At 35.9% G+C, this 17,149-nt stretch overlaps 1 protein-coding gene across 1 annotated transcript in view; it reads left to right on the top strand.

The window, feature by feature from the left end:
* The window catches only part of SYNE1 (spectrin repeat containing nuclear envelope protein 1), a 994,076-nt gene that overhangs the window by 514,532 nt on the left and 462,395 nt on the right, over positions 1-17,149 (top strand). Inside the window, exon 62 of the mRNA XM_033936910.1 lies at positions 1,492-1,635. Within this exon, the coding sequence (XP_033792801.1) occupies positions 1,492-1,635 (144 nt within the window). The remainder of the gene's footprint in view (positions 1-1,491; positions 1,636-17,149) is intronic.

Genomic DNA, 17,149 nt, shown 5'->3' with positions numbered 1-17,149 from the left:
TTCCTATGGGAAGTCCCAAGTAGTATCCTGGTTTCGGCAGAACACTGCCTTTTTCAGGGGACATACCAAATTAATAATAGTAGTATCTCTATTTCAGGTAGTCTTGAAAAAGACCTTTAGGAACATACTGAAAGAAGTACTGACAGCCAAACTTCTAAAGAAACGTGTCAAAGAACTCACTGTGAGAACCGATAATAGAAATACCACTGTAATATCCTGTTATCAGTTTGGTATGTCCCCTGAGGAAGGCAATATTCTGCCGAAACCAGGATCCTAGTTGGGACTTCCCATAGGAACTTTAAATAAAATCCCTTGTGTTGTACTTTGACATTGGCTTTGCTTTTCTTTTGTTTTGCTTCTTGCTGTGTTGGGCAAAGGAAGACTCCTCTTTTTCTGTTCACCCATTTTTGAGTGCCACTTATACTATAGAATCCATCCCTATTCCACTAATGTGCACCATTATAGAATAGCATTTAGGAAGCTTACATGTATCAAATGCTACTTTCTCTGTTTCTCTGCACTCACCTGTGCCTTACTCAAAAATGGTTCCCAGAAAAGATCAGTGCTAAGCATGATTTTATAAAAGTCTACACTCTAAAATTGTCAGTTCTCATGCAACTTTGGATGCCCGATTTATACCTGCCTAAACCTGTTGAAACCACTGGTGCCAAAGTTGGGCATGCTGACACAATATTCTGTAACAATGCCCTCATTTTGGAATGCTCCCGACACAATCATGCCCCTCCCATGACCACACCCCTTCCCATTTGTATGCTATGGGATTTGAATGCCAAGCATTATAGAATAGTGCACAGCCAGATGCACATGCAAATACTAAATGATGTCAATTGACATCAATAATTGGTTAACAGCCAGCGTATTAGCCAATTAAATTGTGTGCATAACTGTAAGGGGGTGCATGTGTGAGAGGAGAGGAGGTGGGGCTTCCAGTTGTGCACCTTAGTTATAGAATACTTTACATTTCCTGTGCTCTTGGTGCATTTAGGTGACCACAGTTACACTAGGTCTATGGCTTGTGTAACTGTAGGCACCTAAATATAAGATGTTCTAATGCTGGGCAACCAGATTCCATTACTGAGCTTAAAAGTAGGTCCCAGCTTATTGAATTGCCTGCTAAACTCACAACAAATCACTCCCTAAAGCAGGGATGTCCAACCTTTTGGCTTCACTGGGCTGCATTGGCCGAAAAAAAATGTTTCTGGGGCCGCACAAACGTGCAAACGCTGCAGTGAGACACAGGAGGGAGCCGGCAAGATGGTAAACACCCAGGGGCAGCAAAGGAAAACACTTCATCGCTCTCGACTGGGGCCAAACCTCGGGCCGCAGGTTGGACACCCCTGCCCTAAAGCCAAAAGTGAAAAGATACAAGAAATGGCAGCAAAAGCAACAGAAAAAGAACTTCTTACCTTGCAAAACTATGAGAAATCAGCTTCATTGTTTAGCTTGGCTTTGCTGTGTTTTGCTCTACAGTTTTTGAATGAAGAAGTACGGAGTCACAGCAGCTTGCTGGAAACTATTGAGGAAAAAGGTGCTGGCATGAAGGAACACTGTGTAACCCAGTTAGAACTGCAGGACCTCCAGGAACGATATAGCACTTTGAAAGACCAGACAAAGGTACCCCATATATAGAAAAAAATCAGAATATCTGAGGTAGCTATTTGCAGTACCTATCCTTTATTGTTCTCTAATGCATGTTTTTCTTTTTATTAATCATTTTTTAATTACATATTTCAGACAGAATAAAGTAATGAAATATATAGTCCACATCAACGGAAAGAAACAACAGGAAACTAATTAGCAAATTATTAATATTCCTAGAAATGGACCCTGTCAGCTATACATACCGATAATTTCTTTTTCATTTTTTATGTCTTTAACCACCCCACTACAGAAACTTATTTTTCAATCATCAATCTTTCTAGTACGTAAAAGTTATTTCACCTTATGGAGGTTACGAACTATTAAATCCTATTTTGAATTTGCTGCTTTTCAACTGTTAGTACAGTCACTATTACTGAATCTTCTTGATTACTGCAACATTGTCTATTTCAGTGTTTTTCAACCTTTTTTGGGCAAAGGCACACTTGTTTCATGAAAAAAATCACGAGGCACACCACCATTAGAAAATGTTAAAAAATTTAACTCTGTGCCTATACTGACTATATATAAAGTAATTCTCTTGAATAGGAATCAAATAAACACAAATAAAGTATTTTATAATTACTTTATTATGAAATATTAAGTAAACAGAATAGTGAAAAATTATAAAATACTTTATTCAGTGCGAAACCTGGGCCTGTTTGGCTGAACACAAAGCTGATATTCTGGCTGGAATCGAAGAAAGACACACACGTAGCTCTTCGTCAACAGCTCTCAGTCTCTCTCTGTATTTGGTTTTTATAGCATACAAAAATAGACAAATATACCCTCCATCCTTTTTATTAAACCACAATAGCAGTTTTTAGCACAGGGAGCTGCGCTGAATGCCCAGCGCTGCTCTTGACGCTCATAGGCTCCCTGCGCTAAAAACCACTATTGCGGTTTAGTAAAAGGTGACCATATTGTAAAATATAGACAGCAGATATAAATTCAGAACTGTGCATGGTAAGTGAAGGGAAGTTTTCATCTCTGGGAATTTACCCAGTTAACTATTAAGTTATTTGGGCAAATTCCTTAGAAAACTGTGGTAATACTGCCTCCACTTTGCTAAATTTAAAATAAAATCATTTTTTCCTACCTTGTCTGGTGATTTCTGGTTGCACTTTCTTCTTCTGACTGTGCATCCAATCTTTCTTCCCTTCTATCAGCCTGTATGTTTTCTCTCCTCCACACCTCATTCCCTCCCCCAACTTTTTCTTCCTCTCTCCCTGACCTTTCTTTCTTTTTTTCTGTTTCTCTTCTTTCCTTCTGTTTCCCTGCCTGCCCCCTTTCTTTCTTTCTCCCTGCCGTTCCCCAAGCCACTGCCACTGCCGCTGCCATCGGGGAACAGGACCCACCAATGGATAACAGGCCCCAAAGCCGACGCCGACGCATGCTCTCCCTGACGTCAATTCTGCAATCGGAGAGGAAGTTCCGCCCAGCCAGGCAGCGATTGGCTGGCCCGAACTTCCTCTCCGACTGCAGAATTGACGTCGGGGAGAAGAAGACTTGTCGGCTCGATAGATTAGATCGCCAAGACAAAGTGAGTCCTGGGTGATCGACTCACTTTGCCTTGGCGAGCTACTGGCGCCCCTGCCTCGGGCCCCCTGTCAGCTCCGGGCCCCTGAATGCAGGACTGGTAGTACTGCCCTGATGGCGGCCCTGCGGCACACCAGGCAACATCTCGCGGCACACTAGTGTGCCGCGGAACAGCGGTTGAAAAACACTGGTCTATTTGACAATCACTAAGAAAGAATTAGGGGGACTGATACTAATACAGAACACAGTGGTCAGGCTGATTTACGGCCTGAAGAAATATGACCATGTCTCATCTTATTACTGTGAATTACATTGGCTTCCTATGGAAGCTCGAGTGCTGTTTAAGCTGAGCTGTTTTTGCTATAAAGTACTGTATGGATCAGCTCCTCCTTATTTGGTCAATAGATTCTCCTTAGCTTCATATAAACACAGCAGAAAAACTCATCCTTTGTTTAATTTTCCTTCTGTCCAAAGCTGTAGAAGTAAAAAATGTCTTGATCATACACTAGCGTATCAAGCAGCCTCTCACAACAAAGAATTTTGAGTGTTCCTGCTCACAGCTTATTCTTATAAACATTTTAAAAAACAGCTGAAGACTTATCTTTTTTCCAAATATATGATTAATTAATTCATTTTGCAATATGTTTATCGTTAGTAAACCGCGTTGAACTTGTGGTTAAGCAGTCAACAAGTACAATGTAATGTAATGTAATGTAAAAATGTAAAGAAGAATCAAAGTAAATATATCTATTAGATTGCAAGATTATTACACATTTGCAAGGAAATTGAAGAAACAGTATTGTAGTAAGGGGGGTGTGGAGGGGGGGGCAGTCCGCCCCGGGCACGGTCTTCCTTAGGGCGCTGGTACCCCTCTTGCCCTTCCCACTCCTCCCCCTATTGCGCATGTGCCCCTTCCGTATCCCCATTACCTTTTAAACTTTGGCACGAGCAGCTCCAAACATGCTGCTTGCGTCAGCTTTTGCGATCTCTCTGATATCACTTCCAGGAACCGTGCCTAGGAAATGACATCAGAGAGAGCACCGAAGCTGACACGAGCAGCAAGTTCATGGCTGCTCGCACTGAAGATAAAAAGGTACGGGGAAGGGCGCACGCATGTGGCAGGGGGAACAGGGAAGAAGGTGGGAGAGCATGCCACTCCTCCAGGTGCCGCTCACCCCTACTATGTCACTGTGAAGGAAAAAATATCCTTCTAGGCCCAGATTCACTAAAGATAGCGATTCAATCGCTGTTGGCCGATTCCTGGCCAATTTTGAAACGGCAATTGATTCACTATCTTTTTTGCATGCAAATGATTTGCATTACATCACATGCAATCAGGATGAAGACCTGAAATAACATCCATGTTATAAGAGATCTCTTTACTGAGAATAGTGCATTTATTATGATACTTCAACCTCCATTTGTAGTGATTCAGGAGTGAGTTTGTTGTTTAAAAGGGTATTATTCAAATGATTAAAAAGAAGTGGGTTAACATAAGTGCCATATTAAATCATAAAATGGAAGTTGGACACTCTTGTGTAAAAAAAAACCCTTTAAAGCAAGTAACATAAATTATCCTTAATACCCCCTTTTTTTCAATTCATGGTAACACAGTTAGCAACAGGTCTGCAGTGGTTGTTTTTTTTTTTTTTTTTTTAAATGCATTTCAAATCAAACATACTAGAATCCACTTGTTACAGCAAATCCAGAGTATTCAATATCACATAACAATAAAGAAACATTCATTTTAGATATATCTTTTTAAACTCCTCCTTAGACCACATGAAAACAAGAAAATTAATGAGACAAGGAGATCTCTGTTTTAAATCCAGCAAATTTAAGGAAAGGGCTTAACGTGTACATGGCCAACTTTTCTTGCAGCGAGTGCTTAACTTAATTTAAACTTTCTTTGTGTCCAGAAAATGTCGAAGTTGTTCCGGAACAGAAAACACATACTTAGTCCCTGCATATCTGAGGAGGCATTTTCAAGGATAACTTAGTAGAAAAGTGGCTCCCATTTTTAACACTTCATCCCGCATAGCTAGAAACAACTTTCTATGGTCTTGAGTGACCTTTGTCACATCAGGGTAAATCCAAATTTTTTGTCCCAGGAATAGACTTTGTGAAGATTGAAAAAAGGCTTTCATTATAGCATTCAAGTCCTGCTCAAACCTCATTGAAACTATCAATGATGTCAGATGCAGGAAGAAATTGAATACCGCAAAACTATCAATGTTCCACGGTATTCAGTTTCTTCCTTGGAACTCTCTAATATACCAGTTATATCGTTCAAATCATATGGTTGCGGATTATCTGGTTGATTTCTAGACTGTTTTTCTAAATTCCTAGATAAATAATAAATTTTATTTACGGGTGGCAAATGTTCAGGAGAGAATTTCAAATTCTCCTTGAGGTATCTTTTAAACATTTTAATTGGTGTGTAGAAAGCCGTTTTAGGAAAGTTCAATAGGCGTAGGTTAAGAAGCCTATTAAAAACTGTTCAATTTTTCTTTGAAGAAAAAGTCTCTCTTTGCTACATTAGAAGAAACATTCTGTAGTGAGGAAATCTCTGTTTTGATATTTTCAAATTTCAAATTAGTTTCAACCTTAATATTTTGAACTGAATTGGACAAGTCGTCTAGTTTACTCACAACTTTTGAAATGTCTCCTGCAGTTTCAAGTTTCTGTAGCACATTCCATATGTTCTGAAGAGTCACCATCGAGGAGTCAGTTCCCTCTGCTCCTTGATAGGTAGTTGACTCGGCGTCCTGTACTGCGTGGTGCCCTCTGTGTGAATGCATCGAGCTCATCAGCTCTCCAGAAATCACACTGCCCACGCCTTCCATAGCCGGGTTCAGCGGCGATCGAGCTGCTGGGGGGAAAGTGATGTCTCAAACTCCAAGGCTCTAATTTTTCCCTGCATCGGTGCTACGGCAGGGATTCTCCCTCCTACTACAGTAGGTGATCTGGTCAAAAACGGGTCCATCTGCGTTTGTCCGGGTGTAGAAGGGTCCTGCCGGATAACGCCCTTGCGCTTGCTATGGGACATATTACCTAACACACTGCAGCGGTCAGGCTCCGGAAAAAAAAAATGAAGTTGTAAGGTAAGATGGAACTCTAGCATTGACTGCTTTCACGCTGCCGCCATCTTATTTTCCCCCAGTTTCAGGCTTCCCAGCAGTTGGGTTTTAGGCTAATAAAACCTGATTCAAAATAGCCAAGCAATTGTTAGTGAATCAATCACTTGGCTATTTTGCATGGAGTTTTACTAATTTGCATGGGTTGGATCGGATTGGATAGGAGATTGATTGGTCAGCAGTTTAGTGAATCAGGTCAGGGAACGATCGCAAAACCAGTAAAATTGGTTTTGCGATCGTTGTTACAGGATCGGAAGGTTTAGTGAATCTAGCCCCTGGAGACATAGCTCTATCTTTTAATTTCAAAAACTCCTTGCGTCGTAGTTGTTTGGACCTAGCAACATCCAGAAAAATCCAGATAATCTGACCACAAAACTGATAATTTTTGTTCTAGAAATATTTTTTCAAGACATTTATTTTCTCCTGTTCTGTTGAAAAGGTAGCTATGAGGGTAGCTGTAGTAGCAATTTCCTCCTGAGAGGATTCAAGGAAATCTGTTAAATTAATAGATTCCTTAGCACCCTCCTTTGCTTCACCTTCAATAGTCTCAATTTTAGGTGCTGTAACATATCTACAAACAGAAATAATTAATTATTCCACTTTATCCCAAAGCAATACCTCCTTCAAATATCTGTGTAGCAAAATCTCAGGAAACAGTAGATAACAAATAGGAAAATTCAATAAATGCAATGTTTTTGCTCTCATTTGATTTTCAAGAAATTCTAATTGCCTGTGAATAATCAGACTGTCTTTAACAAAAGGTTAGGAAACCAATTGATAATTAGGAAAATTTGAAGAAATCTGAGATAGGGCTAGATTCACAAATCTGCCCGATCAGGACCGATCCATGTCTGATCCAGGCAGGTCTGATGGATTCTCCAAACTGCAATATGCAGATGGAGGTGATCAGAGGTCAGATGGTCTGCGCATGTGCTGGACTTCTGGGCCCTGCAGAGATTTTTTTTTTTTCACTTTTTTGGCGCCTGTGGCTTTAACCCACTTAAGCCTGCAGGTTAAAACCATGGGCTTGCACTGGGAAAGGGTGGGAGAATTGGGGTAGGCAGGCGATCGGGGCAGCAGGAGACTCGAGCAGCAGGAGAGTCATGGCTTCAGGAGAAAAGATAGCTCCTTAGCCATGGGATGCAGGTGATCAGGGAAGGCAGGCGATCAGGGCAGGCAGGAGATCCGGGGCAGTGGGAGAGTCGGGGCAGCGGGAGAGTTGGGGCTGCTGGAGGCGTTCGGAGCAGTGGGAGATCGGGGCTGACAGGGCAGAGAGCAGGGCGGCAGAAGGCCGGGCAGTCGGAAAGGGCTTGAGTGACTGGTCCTCAGCAATCGCTTGTTTGTGATTGGCCAGCCCACTTGGTGTTGCAGGGTTTTGGTTAGTAAATCGCATTCCTGCCTACTTTGCATGCCGTTGCCCTCATTTGCATGCGCGGATCATAGGATGGTCCGCAGAGAGGTAAGTGAATCAGGCCGGAGGGAAATCAGGTCGCAAAGGGGTCGCAAAACCAATTGGTACACGATCGGTTTGCTTTGTGAATCTAGCCCATAGTTTGGCATCCACCTTGGCATCCTGTATTCGTATATGAGATTTTTGTTACCAGCATGCATCACCTTACACTTATCCACATTGAACCTCATTTGCCATGTCGCTACCCATTTCTCGAGCGTGGTCATGTCATGTTGCAGATCTTCAGATAAACATGAAATATAGAACACTCACAGTTGTGTAAAGTGCATAATCTATGCTGAAACAGAGGGAAAAAAAACCTCAATATACCCCAGAGATACAATCAATAAGTTGAAACCATTTTGGGGTTAAAGTATCATCATTGGTCAACACCTCCATTATGAATCAAATTTTATGTATAATTTAATTGTTTTTAATAAGGGGCGTGGCTTGGACGCGCATGAGGAAGGTCGGCTAATAAGTGAGCTCCAAGAAAAAGACCTTGAAAGTCTGCAAAAAGTCTAAAAGAATTTAAAAAAAAATAAGAAAAAAAAGCCTGGATTAAATAAAGAAGATAAGATAAAAGATGGCAACAGGAAAACAAAACAAGAATGACTTTGCGCTGGCTGGTAGCAGCAAAAGAGCAAAACCGGAACAGGAGACAGGTTCAAAAATGACAGATATAGAAGTAATAAAAGAACTAAAGGAAATAAAGGAAATGCTATCAGTTTTAACAAAAAAAGTTACGAATATATCAGAGGACATTTCAACGCTAAACAAAAAAATGGATCTCCTGGAATTAAAGTCAAATAATCTAGAAGAAAGAATGATGCTTGTAGAAGAAGAAGCAAGTTACAGTCGAACAGAAAGAAAAAAAATAGAAATACTTACTAAAGAAATTGAAGATTATTCTAATCGAGAAAGAAGAAGTAATGTCCGTTTGATTGGATTACCAGAAGGAGCAGAAAATGGAAATCCGGTAGTTTTTATTGAAAATCTGTTACCCAAACTACTTCCGATAAAAACAAAATATCCCATAGAGGTAGAAAGAGCACATAGAGTGCCTATGAAGAGAGGAGAAAATCAACACGGACCAAGACCATTTATATTCAAACTATTGCGCCACCAACAGGTCTTAGAAATACTTCAACTAGCAAAGCAAAATAAAGGTCTTAAATATCAAGATGCTTATATCCACTTTGTTCCTGATTTTGCTAAAAACACAGCGATAAAAAGGAAAAAGTTGCTGGAATTGAGGCCAAAACTAAGAGAATTAGGTGCAAAGTTTGGATTAATGTATCCTGCAAACATGAAGGTTACCATCGGAAATAAAACTTTTACATTTGATGATGCTGAGAAACTAGAGAAATTTATTCAAACTCAAGAAATACCTATGTCATCCTAATTTTGAATAATATGTCTTTAATTTATTAATTAGAAATGTTGGGAAAAATATTATACTATATATATCATCATATATTAATTATATAGAGAAAAATAACTTTAAAGAATTTACTATATTTCAAAATGCAACGATTTAGAATGTTTTTAATTAGCTTCAAATATATTCTTTTCAACGTCTCTCTTACAATAGAATTAGAATGTAACAGACATTCTAAAATGCAAAAAAAAAAAAAAAATTTTAAAAGGCTTAATGCAATTATATGTTTGTAAGTTTAACAGGAAATAATTATAATTATAATATAAAATATGAAAAGAAAGAAAGTTAACATAAATTTAAATGAATGTAATATAGAAAAGATAATATAACTAAAAGCCTGCTTTGAAATTTATTACAGACAGAATAGATTGGTGGGAATATCAGAGATAAAAAAAAAAAATTGAGGGGGATGGTTTTTCGGGTGAGGTTTTTCTTTTCCTGTGGTGAGACTGCTGCGGGATCGCACACCGGACACATATATATACTTGTTTGAATTGTATTCCCTCTTCTCTCTTCAAAATGACTTAAAAATCTAAAAACTTACAATCCCGAAGGTCTATGCGTGAGGAACACAGGAAATGGATTTTTTTCATACCGGAAACACAACATGAACATATAATATAAAATATAAGAAGAAAAAAGAAGAAAAAGAAATAAGAAAATGGATTACAAGAACTTTGGAAGATCGTAAAGAACTATTCAATATAATCTCCTTAGGAAAAGAAGAAGAAAGAAGACAAGGAAAAAGAAGAAAATAAAAATGAGAAGAGATAAAGAGAGAATCAGATAAGTGGAGAAACGATGTATGTGCCTGGTGTGTGATTTTAGCGGTGTTCTCTCATGGGGGGGGGAGATTCTTTACTTGTGAAACTATTGTTCCTATATCATTATGTTCCCATATTAATGATATTACTATAATAAAATATAAGATGAGAGGAAAAAGTTTTTTGGGATATAATAAAAGATAAATACTATATTTATTTATTTATTAATGAAATAATGGTAATAAATATAGAATTTTAAAATATCCTAAGAAATGTATATGAAACTGACTGAATTCATAGATATATAATATATGAATTATTTACATTTTAATATTATTTAAATATTTAATGACTTAAACTGTATTTGGAAAGCTAAAGGGTCTTCTTGGAGTGTATTATGGCTAATCTTGATATGCGTGTTGCCAAGTATACACTATTTTTGCTAAATGGGGAGGGAAGGGAGGGGGGTAGGAAAAGGGAGATGAAATTAATTAAAGAAAATCTTAAAAGTAAGGGTTTAATAATAAATAAAAGAATATATATTAAACATGTGTGGATATCTGATCAAAAATATATTTATAGAATTTTACTTCAAATATTACTTATTAATTTAAATGGCTCTTAAAATTTATTCTCTTAATGTCAATGGTCTTAACCATCCAATCAAACGAAAGAAAATACTAGATTTTCTTCATAAGCAAAAAGCTGATATTTATTTCATACAAGAGACACACTTGTCAGGTATTGAATCTAATAAACTAAAAGAAGGTTGGGTGTCCAAATGTTTTTTTGCACCGGCTGTTGGAAAAAAAGCAGGAGTAGCTATTCTCATAAATAAAAAATGTATAGCAGATTTTAAGTTAATAAAATTTGATCCATTAGGAAGATGGGTACATATTAAAATGGATCTGAGGAATACAACCCTAGACTTATTTAATTTATATGCTCCTAATTCAAATCAAATGGAGTTTTTCAAAAATATTCAGCAGATATTACTACCACTGGCTGCTAATAATTTAATAGTAGCTGGAGATTTCAATGCTGTAATGGATCCTATTCTGGATAAAAAACCAAGTAAAATTATGAAATCATTAGGATTAAATAATTTGATACAAACTTGTGATTTAGTAGATATATGGCGTATCCTTCATTTTAATGATCAAGAATATTCTTTCTGTTCTCAGGTCCATAAATCCTTTTCAAGAATTGATTATATATTCGTTTCTAATAACATAGCACAAAAAGTGATGAAAGCAATTATTGATCCTATTATTATATCAGATCATGCTGGTGTGTGGATTGATCTGCAGAATGATATATCAGTTTATTCTAAACCAATTTGGAGATTTGATAATGCTTTACTTGCAGACATAAAATTTATAGAAAATATTAAAGAAAAAATGCATGAATTCTTTCAATTCAATAATTCGGATAACATAAACATTGAAATTTTATGGGACGCTTATAAAGCAACAATGAGAGGGAATATCATATCATATTCTGCATATATGAAAAAACAACTTAAAAAACAATTTATACAATTGGAACAAGAAATTAAATTATTAGAACAAAAATTAATTATTAAATGGGAACATGATACATTGCAGAAATTATTAAAAACAAAAGTTAAATATAATGAGATTTCTTCTCAATTTGTAAGGAAAGATATGTTCTGTCGGCAAGTACAGTATAATGGAAATTCAAATAAAAATGGAAGATTATTAGCAAATTTTATTAAAGTAAAAAAAAGAAAATCTAAGATTATTGCAATTAAGGATAAACGGGGCAATACACACACTAGTAATGAAGATATTATAAAACAGTTTCTTGATTTTTATAAGGATTTATATACTTCTGAAACTTATGAAAATAAAGAACAAGATGGTATAGAATTTTTAAAGGCATTTATTGGACCAAATATTCCGGATCATATAAAAGGAAGTTTAGAAGAACATATATCTTTAAAAGAAGTAGAATCAGCATTGAAAGCTCTTAGAGTTGGATCCGCTCCAGGTGGAGATGGATATACTGTTGAATTTTACAAAACATTTCAAAATATTTTATTACCTTATCTATTAAATTTATATCAATATCAAATAAATAATGGAAATATATCAGGAACTATGGCTGATTCTGTTATAATTGTCTTACCAAAACCAAACAGGGATCCGACATTGATAACAAATTATAGGCCTATATCTTTGATGAATGTAGATGCTAAATTAATTGCTAAAGTGCTAGCTATAAGATTAGCAAAAGCTCTTCCTTTTATTATTGATATACACCAAACAGGATTTGTTGCTAAAAGACACTCTTCACATAACACTAGATTAGCATTTCATTCTCTAAATTTAGCAAAAAATTTGAATGATCCAGCTTTTCTAATATCATTAGATGCAGAAAAAGCATTTGATAGAGTAGAATGGAAGTTTATGTATCAAGCTCTAGAATGGTTTGGTATAGGACCTGGTTTTATTAAAATGATTCAAACATTATATAGCTCCCCTGGAGCAAGATTAAATATAAACAATAACTTATCTGATAAATTTAACTTGCTAAGGGGAGTTAGACAAGGTTGTCCTTTATCTCCCTTACTTTTTGATATCGTTCTAGAACCCTTATTAATTGCAATAAATCAAACTAAGGGAATAAAGGGAATCACATTTTCTAATTGGGAATTTAAATTATCTGCATATGCAGATGATATATTATTATATTTAAGAGAACCAGAAGACACCATTCCACATCTACTTAATTTAATAGAAAAGTTTGGAAAGTTTTCTGGATATAAAATCAATTGGGAAAAATCTGAAGTTCTTCCAATTAATATCCATTGCACCAAAGGATTATTTGATTCATATTCATTTAAATGGAAAGAGGAAGGACTAAAATATTTAGGTATTCTTATAAAAAATACAATTGATGACACAGTTAAAGAGAATGAAAAACTTTTATTAAAGAAAATAACAGAAATGTGCGAGCAATGGAATCCTTTACATCTTTCTTGGTGGGGAAGAATCCAAACAATTAAAATGATGATTTTACCTGTGGTTTGTTATCAAATGAGTATGATTCCAATATTTTTTCAGGGGTCATTTTATAAAAAATTAAACAGTATACTAACAAAATTTGTTTGGTTTGGGAAAAGACCAAGAATCGCTTTAGCATCATTACAAAAAACAATTAAGGAAGGAGGGGTAAATTTTCCAAATTTCTATAGGTACCATCAAGCCTATATTTTAAGACAGGGAATGTATTGGATCCTCCCAGATCTCATGGAAAATGTACCCGACTGGTTATATTTAGAATGGCGCCTCATGTTCCCTTTACATCCAGAACATTTCATTAGTATAACAATACCTAGGAGATATAAAGATCATAGAATTCTAATAGATACCTGGAAAACATTAAGATTTATAAGCAATTTATCAACAGATCCATTGGCTAAATCTTTAAATCAATCTATTTGGGTAAACTCCAGGATCAAAATTGGTGGATTTAAAATAGTATGGAAACAATGGATAAAAGCAGGTATACGTACTTTAAAAGATGTAATAGTAAATGGATCACTGCTTAGTTTTTCACAATTGCAACAAAAATTTGGATTAGAAAAAACACAATATTTTAAATGGATGCAATTGAAGCAGGCCATTCAGGAAGGGTTCCCTGAATGGAAGAATCTTAACACTCAATATAGTTTACCAATCCTTTGTTTTCAAGCGGATTTTCTAGGACACCAAGCCGCAAAATGGTATAAGAAAATAAATGAATTTTTAAACAAAAAAAAGAGATCAGGACTTAGGGATATTTGGAGTATTGAGATAGGACAGATAATTTTTCCATCTCAATGGCAAAAATTTTGGTCCTGGAGAATACATACTACAAGATCAGCATCTATGAGTCAAACATGGTTGTTTTTATTACATAGAGTTTTATGGACCCCTACGAGATTACAAAAATTAGATAGTAATAGATCTAATAGATGCTGGCATTGTAGGATAGAAGTGGGGACATTGGACCATTTACTATTCTTTTGACCCTGCATTAATTCCTTTTGGAAATTAATTTGGCCCCAAATTAATAATTTATTAGAAAATCATGTTGGACTATCATATGATACAATATTATTTGGAACAGCAATGAGAACACAAAGTCCGATTTCAGCTAATAATAATAAACTTTTATTAATTTTAACAGGGGTCGCCATACAGCAAATTACTCAGAACTGGAAGGATTACACTAAATTGAATTACACTTTTTGGTGGAATTAAATTTGTCATATATATAAAATGGAAAAAGTATTGGCATTACAACAAGGTTATATTAAAAAATTTAATAAAATATGGGGACCATTGACAAATTATTCTACTGATCAGATATAATAACACATGTATAGAACATATAGAAGGGGTAGGGAGGGAAAACTATTGTAATATTAATATGATATAAAATTCTGATAAAGGGTTTATTTAATTCACATTGTAAGAACATTTAATAATAATTTCAAGTGTTTTTTCATAATTGAATGTATTACATGTATTTCACTTGATGTAAGAATTTAAAAAAAGAATAAAAAATATTTATTAAAAAAAAAAATTGTTTTTAATAAATAATTATACGATTAAATATTTAATTTTCTCATATTTCAAATAAGTAGAAGAAAGCTGGCAACCATGTAATTCTAATGGTGATATTCTATGATCTGGCTTTGAAAGTAAATTTTTAACAAGCACTTATCTTTATTTTTGAGCTGATGGAGGCCATATCCATTTCGCACCAGAAGGCTTTTTCAAGGAAAATGATAAAAATTGCTAAATTGCCAGTATCGGTTCTTTTTTAATTGAAAATCTGCTCAGGAGTTGCTTGTTAAAGATTTACTTTCAAAGCCAGATCATAGAATATCACCGTTAGAGTTACATGGTTGCCAGCTCTCTTCTACTTATTTGAAATATGAGAGAATTAAATATTTAAATATTTAATTGTATAATTATTAATTAAAAACAATTAAATTATACATAAAATTTGATTTATAATGGAGGTGTTGACCAATGATGATACCTTAACCCCCAAATGGTTTCAACTTATTGATTGAATCTCTGGGGTATATTGAGGTCTTTTCCCTCTGTTTCAGCATAGATTATACTGTGAGTGTTCTATATTTCATGTTTATCTAAGGATTGTAGCATTTGAACATTTCACTTGGCTCTCCATTCATTTGATTCAGCTCTTACATTGCAGATCTTCGCAATCTCCCTGTGTCCTCACTACTCTGAATAACTTCGTATCGTCTGCAAATTTAATCACCTCACTTGTCGTACCAATTTCTAGATAGTTTATAAATATGTTGAAGAGCACGGGTCCAAGCACCGAGCCCTGCGATACCCCACTGGTGACACTCTTCCAGTCTAAGTACTGTCCATTTACCCCCGCTCTCTGTTTCCTATCCGCCAGCCAGTTTTTAATCCATGTGAAACGGTTACTGACAGCTTGGCTGATTGTATCTGGGTTGTATGTGTGGACCAGCTTTGCCACATATGGAGGTCCCAGAGGAAACATAGGACAAAGGGAAGTTGAATGGAAGAAGTGATCTGTTTTGCTGATAGAATCTGCTGGAGGTAAGATTCTCCTATGTGGAAAACTCTGCCTATATTCTAATGCCTGACCAGAGCTGTGATTGAATGCTGCATAAAACTGTTTCTTGCAGCTGTGATAAAGACTGGTTTGGGGTGTGGCAAGCCCTACTGAGAATGTCAATGGAAAGCAGTGTTCCCTGAGCACCATGCTCTGCTCTGTCACACACCTTTTTGTAGTTATATAACCACACTCAAAAGGCGATTTGCATACAGGTACTTCAAGCATTTTTGCTACCTGTCCCAGTGGGTTCACTATCTATCTAATGTACTTGGGGCAGTGTAGGTTTAAGTGACTTGACCATGGTCACAAGGAGCAGCGTGGGGTTTGAACCCACAACCTGTAGCTCTAACCACTATAACTAATAAAGTGAATTAAATAATAATATAAATGTTAAAAATCATTGAAAATGATTTTAAGAGTGCTCAGTGTGATATCTTATTCAAAACCAGCAGATTATAAGAATGAAGATATATTATCTTTACATCATTGCACTCACCTCCCTACCAGCCCTAAACATCTTGTTGAATATAAACTGTTCAAGCAAACTTATAGTAAAAGATGTAAATGGATGAATACTTAGCTGAATTCACAAGATGTCAATTTGATTGAAAGATATTGTAAAGTTCACCACTCATAAATGAGTTTGCTCAAAATGATCAAAGTATTGTCTTTAAGGGCTGCTCGTTGATGTTAACATATTTTGCAATGAATTACTCCATGTTGTTACTCCATATTGTTGTAGCTGGTTAGGAAATAGTAATGAACAAAGTGAGTCCCCACATCAACCGCAAAAACCAAAATGAAAATCAACGTGTGGCTAAAACATCGTAGTCTGAAAGCTAAAGAAAAGTGTCCAACATTTCCTCATTTCCTCAACACCGATCGTGTTTCGCTTTAAATAGCATCATCAGGAGGAAAACTAAAAATAAAACAAAGAATAATAATAAATTTGTTGCAGTTGTCACATATCAAAAATATTTTGAAGGTATATATAGTGTATAAACTTTGAAAAAATTTGTTGAAAAAATTACCTTCGGGTCCCCCAATGGAGAGAACACGCCGTCAGGGATGGTTCAACAAATGAGCCGAATCAACGTGTGACGTTCGAACGTACCGCCATATAAGAGTCGCCAAATGGTCACATGATGTACAACGTACTAATGGTATAATATATTACTAAATTGAAACCTAATGATTAATTTTTACCTGATGGTCCATTCGATTTCTCTATTGAGACCATTAGGAGTTACTGTGTTCCAAGTATAGATTAAACGTTGTTCGTGATACAAGAGAATATGAGAGATATCACCCTGCCTGTTAAATTTGAATTGCCTGATTACACAGAATTTGAGATCATCTAAAGAATGGCCAGCAGAAAACCAATGATCTGTTAAAGGAGCTTCTAGTTTATTAGTCCGAATACTGCTCAGATGTTCCGCTATTCTTAATTTAATGGGTCTTTTAGTTTGACCTATGTAAACTTTATTGCATGATCAGAAAATCCCATATATTACCTGGGAGGTGT

The sequence above is a fragment of the Geotrypetes seraphini genome, chromosome 3 (genome assembly GCF_902459505.1).
Source record: "Geotrypetes seraphini chromosome 3, aGeoSer1.1, whole genome shotgun sequence".
Lineage (NCBI taxonomy): Eukaryota > Metazoa > Chordata > Amphibia > Gymnophiona > Dermophiidae > Geotrypetes > Geotrypetes seraphini.
Note: the sequence above shows the minus strand (reverse complement) of the source record. Positions and strands in the feature narration are given on the sequence as shown.